We start from the raw sequence: 15,861 nt of genomic DNA, 5'->3' as shown, positions 1-15,861 counted from the left end.
AGTTTGATGCATGGTTGATGTAACCGGTGTGTCCGGATAACTGATCCAAAAACCTAATACGTGTGATAACTGATAAATCCGTGGTTCAGTCGATCTGCGCTCACAATTGAACATCGCTTGGACCAAACCTTCAACTAAAGATGCCTTCAATAAAGAAATGGCCTTAACTTTGTTAAGAGTAAAGGAGAGTCGTTCTGAAGATTTCTGCACATGGATCCAAAACTGGTTGTAATTTTGAGAATAGATAGCATCTTTTTTATTTCCTTTTTTGTACCTTAATTTCGTTTGTAAGTGCTACTTGCAAGTTCGTTGCTTCTTGTATTCAGTGCCTGTTTAGTTCCCAAAATTTTGTAATTTTTTTAAGATTTTCCGTCACATCGAATCTTTGAACGCATGCATGAAGCATTAAATATAAATAAAAAATAAAATTAATTACACAGTTTAGACGAAATTCACGAGACGAATCTTTTAAGCCTAATTAGACTATGATTGAACACTAATTGCTAAATAACAATGAAAGTGCTATAGTACCGTTTTTGAAAAAAATTCACCAACTAATCAAGGCCTTAATAAAATTTCTGCTGTAGGGGCTTCGGCCCCTCCAGACTCTTCAAAAAAAAACATCGCTTGCATTCTCTTCGTCTTGAAAATTTGTGCAAGGAAACCCATCTAAAGGTAACAATCATTGTATTCCTAAAAAATAGGTAGAAATCATGGTGCAGTAGGCGTAGCAGTGCAACAGACAGTGACTTTGCACCTAATTACCTCATCCTTCCAGCGTCCAACATGCCTTGGTTAATTAGCAACAGTACTTTCTGAGCCCCGTGACGCGGACCTACGCTACGCATTTTCTTGATCACCACCCGGAATGTGCCGACCACGTGTCGTCGAAAGCCGACCTTGGCCAGAGACATGTGTGCGTTGCGTTGTGAACACTAGCAACAACACTCACTTTCTGAATCTGACTGTAGCAGGGTTACAGACAAGAGACAACCTGGCTATGCACTATGCAGGCCGGCTTATCCCATATTCAACTTGTTCGATTTTTTTTTCAGCCGGAACAGTGTTTTCCTCTCACAACAATTCAGTCAGAACAGTGTTTTTAGCCAGTTTCAACCAAGTTTCAGACCAGCGAACGGGTCCGATCACTCTCGCTCACAGTGCTCGCTCCGAGGTTCCCGTAGGACCGACTATGCCCCTGTTTGGAAATTGGAACTGCTTACTTGCTCTTTCTGCTACTCCCTCCATCATAAATTATCAGATGTTTGACTTTTTTTGACCCAAAGTTTGACCACACGTCTTATTCAAAATTTTTGTACAAATATAGTCAAATTTAAGTCATTTTTGAAGAACTTTTATTAATAAACTAAGCCACGGCAAAAAAAAAAACGATATTTTACATAAATTTTTGAATAAGACAAGTAGTGGTGTCAAAAAAAAAATTAAACGTCTTATAATTTGAGATGGATTAAGTACTTTTTAAACTTTTATTAAGACATTAGTAATCTCAAACGCATAGCTTCTCATGGGCCTTTTTTTAGATAGGCTTCTGGAAAAAGAACTGGGAATGAGAAAGGGAGTTGCTTCTCGCGGCTTATTTTTCACACCCGTGCCTCTCTCCTCTGTCCGCCCTAAGCCACTGCAAAGCGTGGTGGTGTGCGGGCTGCCCGCCCCGCTTGCATCCCTAGCACGCCCAACCGTGCAGATAGTACCCGACGTGCACAGGTCAGGATCACGGAACTGCAGGTAGACCCAACGTGCTTCAACGCACAATGCATGACTACAATCACAATCCTGTTTATGAATGATGAATAACCATAATTGCACGTCTAACACCTGTATGTCTGTATCTCAACTGTGGATCATAAAGTCATGTGACCGCAGGGAGACCGGTCGAAGTATGGCAGTATTAGACAGGGTCACAACGAGAATCTCCCAAATGTCGCTCTGGTTTGCTGTCAAAGTGTCAAATACATCAACGATAAAGTATGGAAATTTTGTCAACAGAAATTGAGCAAGGCCGAGATGTTTTCGATGGGGCAGAGTCTAAGAGAACAATCTTCTATTAAGCCACTGAATCAGGTCTTGAATAGAACCACGTGTACAATTTGGTCAACTAATTGCAAAGCTTCAGTTGAACAATAACCTGAAGCTACCCTCACAGCATCTGGAGCTTTCATCAAGCAAGCCTATGAGAAAACTTGATAAGTTACTGGTTTTCCCCCAGCAACTTTATCAAGGTACGTGATCACCATTTGAACTTGCTTCGTAGGCTCACCAATTAATTTATATTCACTCCACTTTCAGGACTATCTTCATTAACTCATAAACAAAATAGCTGATCGATGCCGATGGTAGAACCTGAACAAAAGTTGAAAGAAAACCAGAAACTTTAGGCAATTTGAAACAGACTAGCATACACTGATCGCAATGAATAGTAGGATCAAAATGATACATGCAGGTCTCTAAGTTCGTGCAGTCTGCACTAATCTGTCTCTTTCAGTAAACCAGCATCATTGCAGGGATATGTCAAGAACCTTGTCACTTTCATTAAATATGTTTTCTTTATTGCTAGTTTGATGCATTAACAAATGAAATAGATACCCTCAACATATCTTGTTATACAGCATATTAGGATTTGAAAAGGTCACACTTCATGAATTTTGACCAACAATTAGTCTAAGTATATGCATGCATACTGTTTACTGCTTAGTATACTAAAGTTATACGAACAGATTCGTATTTAGCTGATGTTTTACTACGACCGTGAGCTTGAAGCAATCGATGATATACTTCAAGTGAAAATTTGTAGTCTAGAGTATATCTCTGAAGACTTCTTAAAATGCTAGGTGCTAGTAAGCCTTATAAAAAAATGAAGGCAGTACAATAATAAAGCTGGGCCCTACATATATGTGGAAATAGATTCTCTGCTGAAAGAATACATACCTGTAACAAGCTGGGGATCAGACCGGCATACAGTGCTGGTACCCCACCTTGATCAACAATCTTAAGGCATGTTGCAAATGCATTCAATCTGTTTGCTTTTACTTGCATCTGTAGCTGCCTACGGACCACTTCAAACGGGTATGTAGCTGCTTCAGCACAGCAACCAGCAATGGCCCCATAGAGTAAGGTCCTCACAGTACCCAATTCAAGTTGATCCAATGCATTTGCCTCTTGTTTTTGTTGCTTCATCATTGATATCCTTTTCTTTCCTTCAGGAGAATGCAGATATGCCATCTTCAGTATGTCATACATCCCATAGAATACAGCGCCAGAGGGTGCCATGCTGATAAGAGAAGGCACTAATCCCTTATACAGCGAGAAGAATCCTTCAGTTTGGATCATGTGGCGGGCAACACCAATGACCCCACCTAAAGCTTCACCGCCAGGAGCTACCATCCTTGTCCTGATCTGAAACCAACAGCTAAATAGTCAGTGAAAAGATGGCAACAAAGTAAAAGATTAAGGAAACCTGTGGTACAAAATCTTTAAAGAAACCTACTGTATCCATAGGTATGCACATAATCGTTGCTGTAACACCAGCGAAAGCACCAGCAATAAATCTCTCAAAGTTCGTAGTCTCTTTGTTACCAGACCATTTGAGCAGTTGCTTTCTGTAACTGTCATATGCATAGAAGTTGACTGCCTTGAATGGAGCAGTGCGGAGGATGTTGACAAAGTTCCCTTTCCAAAAGCCTTTCAACCCTTGTGTTGTTGCAATAGCATGCATAAGCTCAAATAGATTCCTCTGCTCACCACGAACTACATACTCCAACTTTAGCCTCTCAAGAGGAGCAACAACTGTTCTGCATGAAATATAAAAATTATGAAAGAAACTCATGTACTCTCTTCCTAACAAAAAGAACAATAACTAGGAAAGCAAGACTCACTTCGTGTAGTAATCATGGAAGTGGGCTGGATCATAAAGCTTATCTAATTGCCAGTAACCAACTGCACATGGGACCAGCTAGGAGAAGTTCTTGGCATGTTTTTTGTTTATTTATTTGTTTTGGTTGCTTCTTCTAAGATTTACAGGACCATAGCATACAAAGATCATCATAAATACACAATCAGCTGAAATAGAACAGTGAGCATGACAACTATGGCTAGAAATAAGAATGTCAGTGGATGGTCCACTTCCAGGAACCAGCAAATCACTGGGTATTCTTGAACTTGTCACTTATCATCCATTTACCTCCTCAAGCTAAGATAATTACCCAGAGATCATGGATATACTGTGGATCTTCTAAATCTAGAGGTAGCAATAGACATCTACCATGAGACAAGGATATACAACATCTGATTTCTCAAGCAGTGACAATAGTGAAAGGATTAAGAAAAAAGAGGAAACGTTCAAATATGTCAAAACAGAACAAACCAATCACATCTCAAAGCAACCAAATTGAATGAAACAAAAATCAATTCCCTTCTTCCAAGGTTTCAAAATCTCACAATCAACCAGCTCTACAGTGAATTACTATCTGAAGTAGCACACAAACTTAAAACTACTAAAAGCACAAGTGTCAACTGGGATCCATAACCTCCTGCGGAAACAAAAGAAGATTATGTGTGTGGTCAAGACTCAAGAGTACCGCTCTCAATTCCTATTAACCTATGCAAGTTCTATTTTCCTATTCCTAGGCTTGTGGGTCCATTTGGGCTCTAATTTTATGAAACCAGTTTCTCCGTGGGATGGAAAAGGAGCTTCACCAACTCTAACTTCTAACTTACATACACATCCCAGATGAAGCATCTGCATACTGCCACACACAGCTTAAGTTACTTGACCTTAACTACTTAAGTACTTGACCTAACCTGTTCACAAAAGCTCATGCTGTTCAAATACTAATTATGTGGACTACTAACAATAACTTGTAGAAGCCAACTTTACTGAACCACATCTAAAGGTCAACATACTCAATGCCTCATAGAGCCCGAGAAGTAGAAATTAGCAAACAAATTAATTCTTCAACATTCCAATCAAAGGCAAGCTAGTCAGCTACTGTTCAATGTCAAAAGAGAAAAGACTGATCCATTTTCACTAGATAAGCAATCATGCTAAGTTGCTAACTCGCATATGCAAATCAACAAACTATCTAGTCTAGATTAAATCCAAAAACATCTAAACACACAGATCATATAGTTCCCCAAGAGTTCAACTGCAACCCACACTAACTTGAGACAAGAGTAAAAATTAAAGAAATACAAATACTCATGTTAGTATTTTACTAAGTACCGAATACTGGATCCATAAAGTTTAATTCGTATGAACAGATTATCAACAACATCCAGAAACAATTCGAGGCCAGTACTTATTTGGTAAAAAAAAATCAAGTTTCCAAATCAATTTAACTGCAGGAGAACCAATCAACAATGTAAACTGCGTAAAGCCAGACACAATGGATTGGGCTATTAGTCTTATGAATGTGAACCACAGGCAATGCGGCTATACCTCGAGACCATGGCAGCAACGGCTCCAGCCCAGAGATGCTTGGTCATGTTCATCGCGCCAGCTCCAGCACGATCGCCCTTCTCCTTTTCCTTCTCCTGCAGCAGAATCACTCCCTCCGCCTCCGCAGCAACTTCCACCGCCCTCTTCCCCGCGACGAGCGCGTCCGACTCCTCCGCCCCGGCCTTCTCCTCCGTGCTGGCGAGCAACCCCACCGGGGCCGACACGAACCCCCTGCCCCCCTTCACCGACATCGTCAGCGACAGGAACCCCGGGGGCTGCGCGCCCCGGCGGCGCCGGTGCCGGGGCCCGAACGACAGGGAGCATCCGGGCATGGCCGCGAGGAGCGCGCCGTGCGCCGCCGCGTCGGCGCCGTCGAGGAACAGCCCCGCCGCCACCGCCCCCTCGCCGGCCGCGGGAGGCAGCCACATCTCGAGCCACGGCATCGCGCCGGACCGGACGGGACTGTGCAGGACAGGACCCTTCACGCGCCGTGCCTGTAACCTTGTTCCCCTCGTCCCGCCGCCGCTAGGGTTCGCGAGGCGGGTCGATGCATCGGTTTTATCGACGGGGAAGAGGGGAGGGGAAGCTGAATCCAGCCGAGCGGAATGGGATATATATAGAGCGAGCCGCCTCGATTCGATGCGGATGCGAGGGGGGGAACGGGGAGTGGCGGCTGCTGGGCGAGCAAGTAGATGTGGAGGGAGAGTGGTGTTGTCGGATTGATTCTTCTCTTGTTCTTGCGATTCGCGAGCGATTTGTTGGCGGTTGGGGGGGCTTTGATCTTGCCGCCCTGGACTGTACCCTTGGGGCTGGAAAGGCCAACGAACAGCGAACGAGGTTGCTCGATGTGGAGTTGTATTTTATTTAGAAAGGAGTTTTATTTTTATCTTTTAGAGAAGGTGAGTTTTTTTAAGATTTCTCTGTTCTTTAGCTTTTGTCCTCTCATTTGAGTGGAGGGCAGGAGGTCCGTATTTTGTAGTAGACCGAAGAAGTGCATCTCTCGAAAGTGTTTTTCTCTTTTCGCTGCATCGTATTAGTCATGTTTATCAGCTATGATATAATATTTTTCTCTCATAATAAAATAGGATCAGTCGACTTATAAACCATAGAAACGATAAGCGAACATGATGTTATCTTAAAAAAAAAAGAAGTGTAAACGGATGAACTCGTGGAAATAATATACTTGTAGTATAAGATTTCTATTCTGATGTGCTGATAGATAATCTGTTCATCTTAAAAAAAATACAAATCTCTCATTTTCGATGAGTTAATAATATTAAGTCTAACTAAATTTATAAATATTATTAAAATTTATATTTTTAAATATGTTTATTGAAAAAATTATTTTACAATTAATCTAGTGATACACTTATTACACATTGTAAGTATTACTAATACTCCTGCTAGTAGGTTTATGTATTTGATTAAGCTTAAAATTATTTGACTCTTGGAAAAGTGAGACTTTCATTTTTCTAGGGACTATTAGGGGAGTAGGGTTGTAGCCGCAGACGAAATTAGGATAACGATTAACGAAGGCATGTTTGCTTTGTCTGTTTATATCCAAAAAAGTAATATATACTGAACTCTGACGGTTCTAAATTACGTATTCCAGTAATTCAATGCAATCACTAGCGGTGAGCATGTGAAGTTACGACCAACAATTCATGAATCTGATGATCCAATCCAGCTCTGATTTGCAACATCGATTGTTCGATGTGCCGTGCTGTTAACATCTTCTCATGTCTTTCCGAATCGTGCAGGCTCTGCTCGGTCGTTCGTACTAGAAAGGGAAACACGTAAGGCAAAATGTGACGTTAAGCAGAATAAAATTCTGGCGTCTCGGCAACACAAGCCTGCAGAGAATAGCAAGCGTCTCGAACACTACTGGCTAGTAGTGAGTAGTGCACCCCACCCCAAGTCGACGTGGCGCTCGCACTATCCACGGACCACGAGCCGCTGTGCCTATGTTGGCTTGGTGGGCTTCTGTGCTGGGTCAGATAATCGGTAATCCAATTCCAATCCAAGTATCCAACGACGCACGTCAGAATTTTCAGTCCCAGGTCCTCCGTTTTGTTTTCTTTTTTCTCCACTGCATCAAGTATGTGTCTCAACTCTCAAGTGCGTATACAAAAATGAACAGGCTGTGTCACTGTCGATTGTGAAGATAATATTACTAGCATATAAGACTATACAAGAGTACAAAGATTATCATCGATTCCTCCACTGGTTCCGATAGGAACAATGCTGCTGCCTAGCGCACCTCGCTTGCATCGCAGATCGCCCAGCGGTTCAAACCCAAGTAACATTATTTTTAGGAATTTGCAGTACAAAGATTATAATCGATTCCTACGCTTTGTGTGTCTTATCTTCTGGAGATGTCAGATGTGACAGGGTTATCCACTGTGAGCTTTAGGTACAAGTAGATAAATTTGAAATGATGTTGTATACTTGTATTAGCAGTTGCTTGATCGACAAGAGGTGGAACTGAAATGCAAATGTAAAACACTCGCGGTCCTAGCCCATTGAGATGTAGGATCATCCATATCTCTTGTTGAGCTTCACCCTAGCGCCCCCTACTGCCAACTATGCAATGAAGTCGCCCTCTGTTTTGTAAAAAAGAAGGAAAGGAACCCCCCTGCGGGTGTGAGCATGTATATTCACCATTTTTTCACGTTGTCATACATATCGAGCAGTTTACAAGTTTTTTTAGACCAATTTGTATCTGCCTACCAAGTTACCGTATGATGGGTGCAATTTACTCTATATTGTTTGCTGTTGATATGTTGGTGCTGTGACATGAAGGGGGAGAAAACAGGATAAGGAAATGAGATGCGCAACGGCATGCGTCATCTTTTAGCAGGCTGCTATTCTTTATACCCATTTGATACTTTACATGCACCCTCTTTTCTACTCAATTTAACCTAGAGTTTGGATGGAATCAGATAGAGAAAAATACAGTCAGTAGTGTCAGTGCTATATCCAAGGACAACTTATGAATCAGTTCTTTGATTTAAAAAAGTGTGTAGTCAACGCGGTGAACACAGTTTGTATTTATCAGATTATTGAATGTTCAGGTTCGGCACTCACTCGACAACATCTATCGACTATAACAATGAACAGCTAAAAATTTAATGGTGTCCAGTGATACAAATTAAGATACAAATATCTGGTGAGATCTTGTGTACACTGTAGGACCAGGATCAAAACTATGAATAATTCTCGAACGAATATAATCTTGCAGCAATCTCATCTCTGGTTGACTAAACCAGGCCTTGATGAAGGGCTTAAAAGATTCAAGCGGACGTCCAAGCTACTTACTTGCCGGTGGATGGGTACTCACATTGTCCTCAATCGGTGGGGTGGTGGTTGCAGCAGCATCATTGGTCTCTAGCCCAGGTCCATCGGCTGAGAGCCCATTATCAGTGACCGCTGTCCCAGTGCTCTCAACAGACTGCTTTCTTTCAATGCCTCCTGACTGCCTTCGTTCGATGCCTCCTGACTGCCTTCGTTCGATGCCTCCTGACTGCCTTCGTTCGATGCTGGAACTGTTAGATCTTGCAGGCACAGTCAGTAGTTGACGGACAGCGTCAAATGTGCCCTGACGCTCTGAGATCAATGTTGCCCCATTCGGATAGCATCGGCCAAAGCATGCGGCACAATAAGGATATGCAACCTGATATGGAAAACCAAGATGTCAAATGTTTACTGTTTACAATTTAGGCTTTATGGGTAAGACTGAGTCATTCAGTTTCGTTTCATGTGTGTTGTAGAAATATGTTCTCTTATCAGATTCAAAACCACTGATGTATCATGGAAAACTAAACAAACCTCGATAAATGCCTGGCAGAGTGAAAGGAAAAGAGCGGACTCATTTCCACGGAGCATCCGCATGGCTTTGTATCTTACTAGGGAGTCAGAGACTGCATGTAGTCCCTTGACCACCTCCTGAGCAAGGACGACTTTCAAGCTCAATGGTGCGCACGGTCTTAGCTCATTCATTGCTGCTGAAACACCTGCAGACAACGGTTTCAAAACATGACGCATCAACTTGGACACAACAGTTATCCACAAGATATGCTCGAGTAGAGTGATGTAGAACTTACCGTTAACAAACACTGCAAGAGGTGGATGTTCCATTAAAACAGAAGGTGGAGTCACATCATCAGAAGTCTCATTGACAACACCATTTGCTACAAAGCCAACAGATGGCATCGGAACCCAACGGTGTGAATCCAAAACGACCTAGCATGGTCGAAGGTATTACAGTGTCAGTAAGATAGTATAACAATAACATTGGAAGACGCAGAGTCCAAAGAACTAGAAAGTTGGTCAAAAGCTCAAACAGCACAGCAAAGCGAATCCAGTTTATAAAGCCAGGCTAAAAAGTATTGTTCGCTGATTTGTTGTGAGAGAAAAACATTGTACCATGGCTGATAAGCCAGGCTGATAAGTTCAAACGAACAGGGTAGTTGATCTAGAACAGTATTTCACCATGATAATGGTTGCAAAACACTGTGTTACCTGGAAATTTTCAACTGCCATACTCATATTCTTTGAGAATAAATTTAGAACCGCACTGCAAAATGCAGATAACAGCATCAATAATAAAGCCCCTTTAGAGTCACTAATAAAATTCTATAATTTAAACAACAATTACTTCTCAAAGATTGGTGGAAGGAGGCCACGGAAATCCAATCCGACTAAGGCAAGACCCATTGCACAATACTGCAACATGAAAGTGTATCAACTATCAAATTTATAAACGAAGAAACCAGATATCACTGATAAATATTGTATCGAACCATAATCGATATAGAAAAAGGATCAGAATCCATTCTTACCATGCATTGTTCAAGAATGTTGGACAGAGACCCACCTTCTGTTATGTTTGGTAACATAACTTGAAGAGTAGTGAGGTGATTACTAACTTGTTGCATTGCCCAGCTGAAAAGCAGCCCGCCATCATAGTTCTCATCATTTCCAGATTTATCATTGTTGAATATTGCTCGATATTGATTAACAACATCAAATAGATGTACCCTGTGGCAAGTCACCATGCCTTTCAGGTAATCATAAACATTCCTTTGGTCCAGATCTTCAAGAATTCCAGAAAGCCAAGCTTCCCTGCACCTCAGGAACTAGAATTATATCAGAGTTAGAAGATGAAGATAGAAATGCTCAAATCATATTTCCAGAAAATTTGACTGCACGATACAAGAAAGAAAGAAGAGAAATATGAATATCGTTACAAAAATTTCTGCATCGTTATTACGTAGAACTTATGAACACTACTGCCAATCAAAGCAGTAACTCCCACCATTATAAATTGAACAAAAAAAGTAAAGGCAAAATATCTCTTGAAACCTACTCACACAAAGAAAATTACATGAAAATTTTTCAGAATACCTGTAAGCGCAATTCTGACTCACTGAAAACTCCAATTCGACGTAGATGTGCTACAATACGGAGGCATTCAGGTAACTGTAGTAGAAAATGAATTGACTGTTAGCTAAATTTGTGCTGAAGATGGATAGGTCAAGCAATTTGGGGGTGAATATTGGATACATACATAACATAATCTCTACAATACAAAACAGTCATAAATATTTTTCATTACACCAGTATCTTCACCTGAATATTTGATCGAAGTTTCTGGAGAAGCTGTGAAATTAATGATTGTACTGTCTTCTTGACTTCAGCAGCTAATCCTTGGACAACAGGTAAACTTCAATTGGAAAAGGTAAATGGTTAATATAACAGCAAATGCCAGGGCCTGCGATAGCAATTATGTTACACAACATACTCGGGGTGCAACTTCGAGATTTTGCTCACAAAAGCTTCTAGATCAAGTGCTTCATCATAGTTCCCATTCCGTATACACCTACAAGCATAAGCTTACTGATTGTCATGCATAATTCAGAAACAATACAACAGCTGAAACTATGCATTACTTAAAAAAAATGACATTGTCAATAACAAACCACTAAAACATAAAGTAAAGAGACAAGGGAATGCAAAGATAAAAGTTGCATACGTGTCCATTAATTGTGGGATTTCAAGCAAGTCAAGCAATGTAGTGTGGTTGGCTAGTAATGTTTGATTAAGCTTCCTCTCCTCCAAAATTTGCTGTGCGGACTCAACAAACTCAGTGCAGCCAGATGTTAAGTTTGGTATCTCCTCTATCTACAATGGTGCATGAACAACAAGGTCAAACACTTCAGATCATTCTTCCAAGGTCGCATGAATCATAGAAGTATATAATGTTAGCATACCACATAGAAAGAAAAAATGCAGTATAATAATAAACACATAATCGATTTCACCCTCTGGTATTGCTAGACTCAAATCTAGCAATCAACAAAGCTTCCACGAATTTCAATGCTATATTGTTATCAAGGAACAGAAACCATGTTTCAGCATATGATCTTAATACAGAGGTTTTGATAGGTTAATACAATACCCATACAACAAATATCTGTGATGCATGAAACCTAGAAGTCTGTATTAATCCTTTCATGAAGTGTGTTTAATAAACATATTGTTGGCCATACCAAGTGCTCAAGATCATCTAGTTCACATCATACTGTTTTATGGGTATTTCTGTCCTGATACGCATATTTGAAGATACAGACATTGTATGTTTTCACGAATTAATTAGGCTAACTATATGAAGGCTTAGCTCCACAAAAGAGGTTCTACTAGATTCGTTTTGTTATTACCTCTATATGATCATGATTTCGTGATCAATAGCAATAATTACAAAATTCAACATAAAAATGACCACGTTGCTAGCAGAATCGCATTTCCACTTAAGAGGCAACCACATCTCTGGGTGCAACAATAGTAAGATCACGTGATCTACTTGCTACCAGCATAAAGCAGCTAAATTCAATCCCTCCACCAACATTCATCCGATCAGTTGATTTTGCACTTGACTACGCAAGACCTACTTACAGATCACATGGAGCAACTTCTGGCACAAAGGAGGCAGGCAGTAGAAGCAACGGAGTAAAAAGTACAAAGAGCAGGGAGGGACCGGCCACATTACCATGGCCTCGAGGTGGCCGTCAAAGCTCTCGAGCTGCTCGCGGACGAAGGAGAGCGCCTCGGAGGCGGCGATGAAGGCGCCGTAGTTCTCCACCGCCACCTCCTGCATCTGCCGCCGCACCCGTTCCGCGTCGACCCTCAGAAGCTCCGGCTCCTACAATCGCTCACCAAACCAACGAACCCAGAATCACCATCGCCGCCAATCAAGGGTCGCGCAGCAAGTGTATGCATACGTACCTTGTGGAGGCGCTCGATGGAGAAGGAGAGGAGCTCGGAGACATAGGGCTGGTAGGCGGCGCCGGCGAGGGGGAGCCCCATGTCGGCGGCGGCGTCCGGGGAGGAGCTCGAATCCGGCGTGTGGCGGTGCCTCGCGTCGAGGAGGTCCATGGCGAGCGGTGCGAGATCTGGAGTCGTGACTCAGTGAGGCCCTGAAGGGTGGGTGGTTTTAGGAGCTGGCCTTTAGGTAGCGTTTGGTTGAGGGGATTACCGGGGGACGGGTCAGCCCAGCTGGAGATATTCAACTTTTTAATTATTACTAGGTATCATATCCGTTGCTATAGGATAATTAAATCTTTTATACTAAAAACACATAGATCGTATGATAAGATAATAATACTGTTAAATAAAATACCGATATCAAAGTGACATTTAATTCAAAAAGCAAAGTTCGTGAAATTAACACAGTCACGGAGAGCGCGACGTCGCAGACTCACAAACTCTATTGTATAGACTTTTTCGTGATACGGCTAAGATAATATTTTATATCGGCAAAAAGAATTCTACGATATCCACTTCTTTCGTGCGCCAATAAATCCATGAATAAGTTCCGCTGCATCTCCATATAATCATATACACACATGTTCGAGTATATATGCAAATAGGTTCGTGCTCGTGCGTTGCTACGGGACAGCTAAACTTTTGTACTAAAAATACACGGATTGCACAATAAGATAATAATACTGTAAAAGTATATGATCGACGTTAAAGTGATATTTAATCCAAAAAGCTAAGTTCGTGAAATTTACATAGTCACAGAGAGCGTGGCGTCGCAGGCTCATAAACTCTACTGTATAGATCTTTCCGTGGTGCGGCTAAGATCATTTTTTATACCGGCAGGAAGAGATTTTCGATATCCATTTCTTTCGTGCGCCAACAAATCCACAAATAAGTTTCACCATATCTCCATACCATCCTATACACGGCGCTGACAAACGAATTAGTCACAACTTATAATTAGCTCATGTTTAGTCCTTCTAATTGATATCTAAAAATTTAATGTGATAGGGGGCTAAAGTTTAGTCCTGGGATCAAACATCCCCTAACTCTCGACTCCTACTAGCTGCTCACTTGCACCATCATGTCTATGTGCCTACACGTATATACTCTAATGCCAGAACGTCTAAGATGGTCTTTATTATCCATCCTTTGAAAATATCGTAACTTTAAGGTTGTCATTTGTGTATGTTGTAGGATTAGGATGCTTTACACTGATCCATGAGGGTGTCCATGAGAGTCGAAATTTTTTATGCCATTATGATGTCTAAGCTTACCAATCAGACAGAGACGAACTTGATTGCTAAATATTTTCAACACTGCTTTCGTATACTCCCTCTATCCCAAAATAGAATTCATTCTCGCTTCCTGAGAAGTTAACTTTTTTTAACTTCGACCAATTATATATAAAAGAATATTAATACTTATAATATATAATTAGTATCATTACACAGATCATTGAATATATTTTCATAATAAACTTATTTGGAGATATAAATGTTGCACATATTTTTTACAAATCTAGTCAAAGTTGAGAAAGTTTGACCTACACGTATCCCATAACGACTTATATTTTATGGCAGAGGAAGTATATGCTAATGGGAGTAGTCAACTGGAAGTCGTGATGAACACAACAATACTTTCATATTATATGCTAATGGGAGCACGAAGAAACGCAGTGGAATGAACCTATATACTAATGGTGGGAATATTCATTTAGGAAATTATAGAAGGTTCACCAGTCTCACCATGTATAATCTGCACATCTTTTATTTGGCACCACTGATGTTCTTAAGGAGCAGCCACTTTTTAATTTCAGATCTACATGCTGAAAACACTAAAATTAAGGGCCAACCTTAATGAGTCGTCTTACTTGATCTTTGCCAATTGTCTTGCTTGAGCTTTGCGAACAAATTATACCATTGACAAAGACTAACACATAAAGAGGTAGAAGTTGTAAGAATAAAGCTAGGTGGCCCACAAAGCACCCAGCCTAAATTTAATACCCTCCAAATTATGAACAATACCATATGATCCGGTTTACGTGGAGATGAAAGATATTTGACCGAGCGAGAGAGGTGCACCGTATGATTGTTTCCTTCCATGCATGATTATTGTTCCATCCATGCATGTAGCCTCAGGTGATCTATTTGTTTTCTTCAAAGCAGGCGAGGATCGCAGGGATGACAGTTTTTTTCTATCGCGTAGTGCATGATTATTGTTTTCTTCCATGCATGTGGCCTCAAGTGATCGATTTGTTTCCTTCAAAGCAGGCGGAGATCGCAGGCATGGGCAGACGGACGAACCAAAACAAATGTCGCACCAAAAAATATCCACACTTTGTTCTTTTTAGTTGTAGGAGATTACCAATGGCGATTTTTGAGATAGCATCTTTAGGTTTGGCGCTACGCTTTTAGCATTAGAGAGAGAAAAACGATACATATTTGCCACTTTTGCTTGTGTGGCACGATAGGTCCACTGTCCATCTCAGATCCAAGTCAGCAGGCCGATGTAAAATGACCGTCCTACGTCTAGCATCTGTATTATCCCCGCGGCCCACTCCATTCTCTCTCATCCGCTCTTTCTCCTTTTCTCGTGGCGGCGGTTGGCGGGCGTCACGAGCGGACAAGAGAAAGGAAAAAGAGGAGTATATGGGAGAGAGTGGAGTGGGCCGCGGGGTAATACAGACGCTAGGGACAGGGCGATCATTTTACATCGGCCTGCTGACTCGGATCTGAGCTGGACAGTGGACCTAGCGTGCCACACGAGCAAAAGTGGCAAATATGTATCATTTCTCTCTCTCCGGTGCTAAAAACGTAGCGCCAAACTTAAAGATGCTATCTCAGGAGTCGCCATTGATAATAATGGTAAAAAGTTAAATACCCCGCCTAGCTGGGACGAGCACACGTGAGGGGCACAAGGAAGAGACTGGCCGACGGGGAAGGGGAGGAAGGACCATCGGCTGGCAGAGAAGGGGGGGGGGGGAGAACGGCGTGCGTGCGTGCCTACTAGTGAGCTCCAGCGAGATCCGATCAAGATGAGCTCAACGCGTGAGATCCGGTGAGCCTCGTCCCCAGCGCACACAA

At 41.6% G+C, this 15,861-nt stretch overlaps 2 protein-coding genes across 2 annotated transcripts; both read right to left on the bottom strand.

Annotated features, from left to right (window-relative positions):
• Nucleotides 1-1,827: 1,827 nt before the first annotated feature.
• LOC136505409 (probable mitochondrial adenine nucleotide transporter BTL3) lies at nt 1,828-6,297 on the bottom strand. The gene is made up of 4 exons (XM_066500566.1): nt 5,456-6,297; nt 3,506-3,809; nt 2,947-3,414; nt 1,828-2,361 (listed from the first exon to the last, which is right to left on the bottom strand). The coding sequence occupies exons 1-4, from the start codon at nt 5,896-5,898 to the stop codon at nt 2,293-2,295; spliced, it is 1,284 nt and encodes a 427-aa protein (XP_066356663.1). The 5' UTR covers nt 5,899-6,297; the 3' UTR covers nt 1,828-2,292.
• A 2,175-nt stretch (nt 6,298-8,472) lies between these two features.
• Nucleotides 8,473-12,971, bottom strand: LOC136505401 (conserved oligomeric Golgi complex subunit 8-like). The gene is made up of 12 exons (XM_066500555.1): nt 12,740-12,971; nt 12,504-12,656; nt 11,490-11,638; nt 11,259-11,336; nt 11,087-11,180; nt 10,862-10,936; nt 10,297-10,593; nt 10,113-10,180; nt 9,977-10,031; nt 9,559-9,697; nt 9,284-9,468; nt 8,473-9,128 (listed from the first exon to the last, which is right to left on the bottom strand). The coding sequence occupies exons 1-12, from the start codon at nt 12,887-12,889 to the stop codon at nt 8,766-8,768; spliced, it is 1,806 nt and encodes a 601-aa protein (XP_066356652.1). The 5' UTR covers nt 12,890-12,971; the 3' UTR covers nt 8,473-8,765.
• Nucleotides 12,972-15,861: the final 2,890 nt, after the last annotated feature.

This window comes from Miscanthus floridulus, chromosome 1, assembly GCF_019320115.1.
Source record: "Miscanthus floridulus cultivar M001 chromosome 1, ASM1932011v1, whole genome shotgun sequence".
Taxonomy (NCBI): Eukaryota; Viridiplantae; Streptophyta; class Magnoliopsida; order Poales; family Poaceae; genus Miscanthus; species Miscanthus floridulus.
This window is presented reverse-complemented; position numbering and strand designations above follow the sequence as displayed.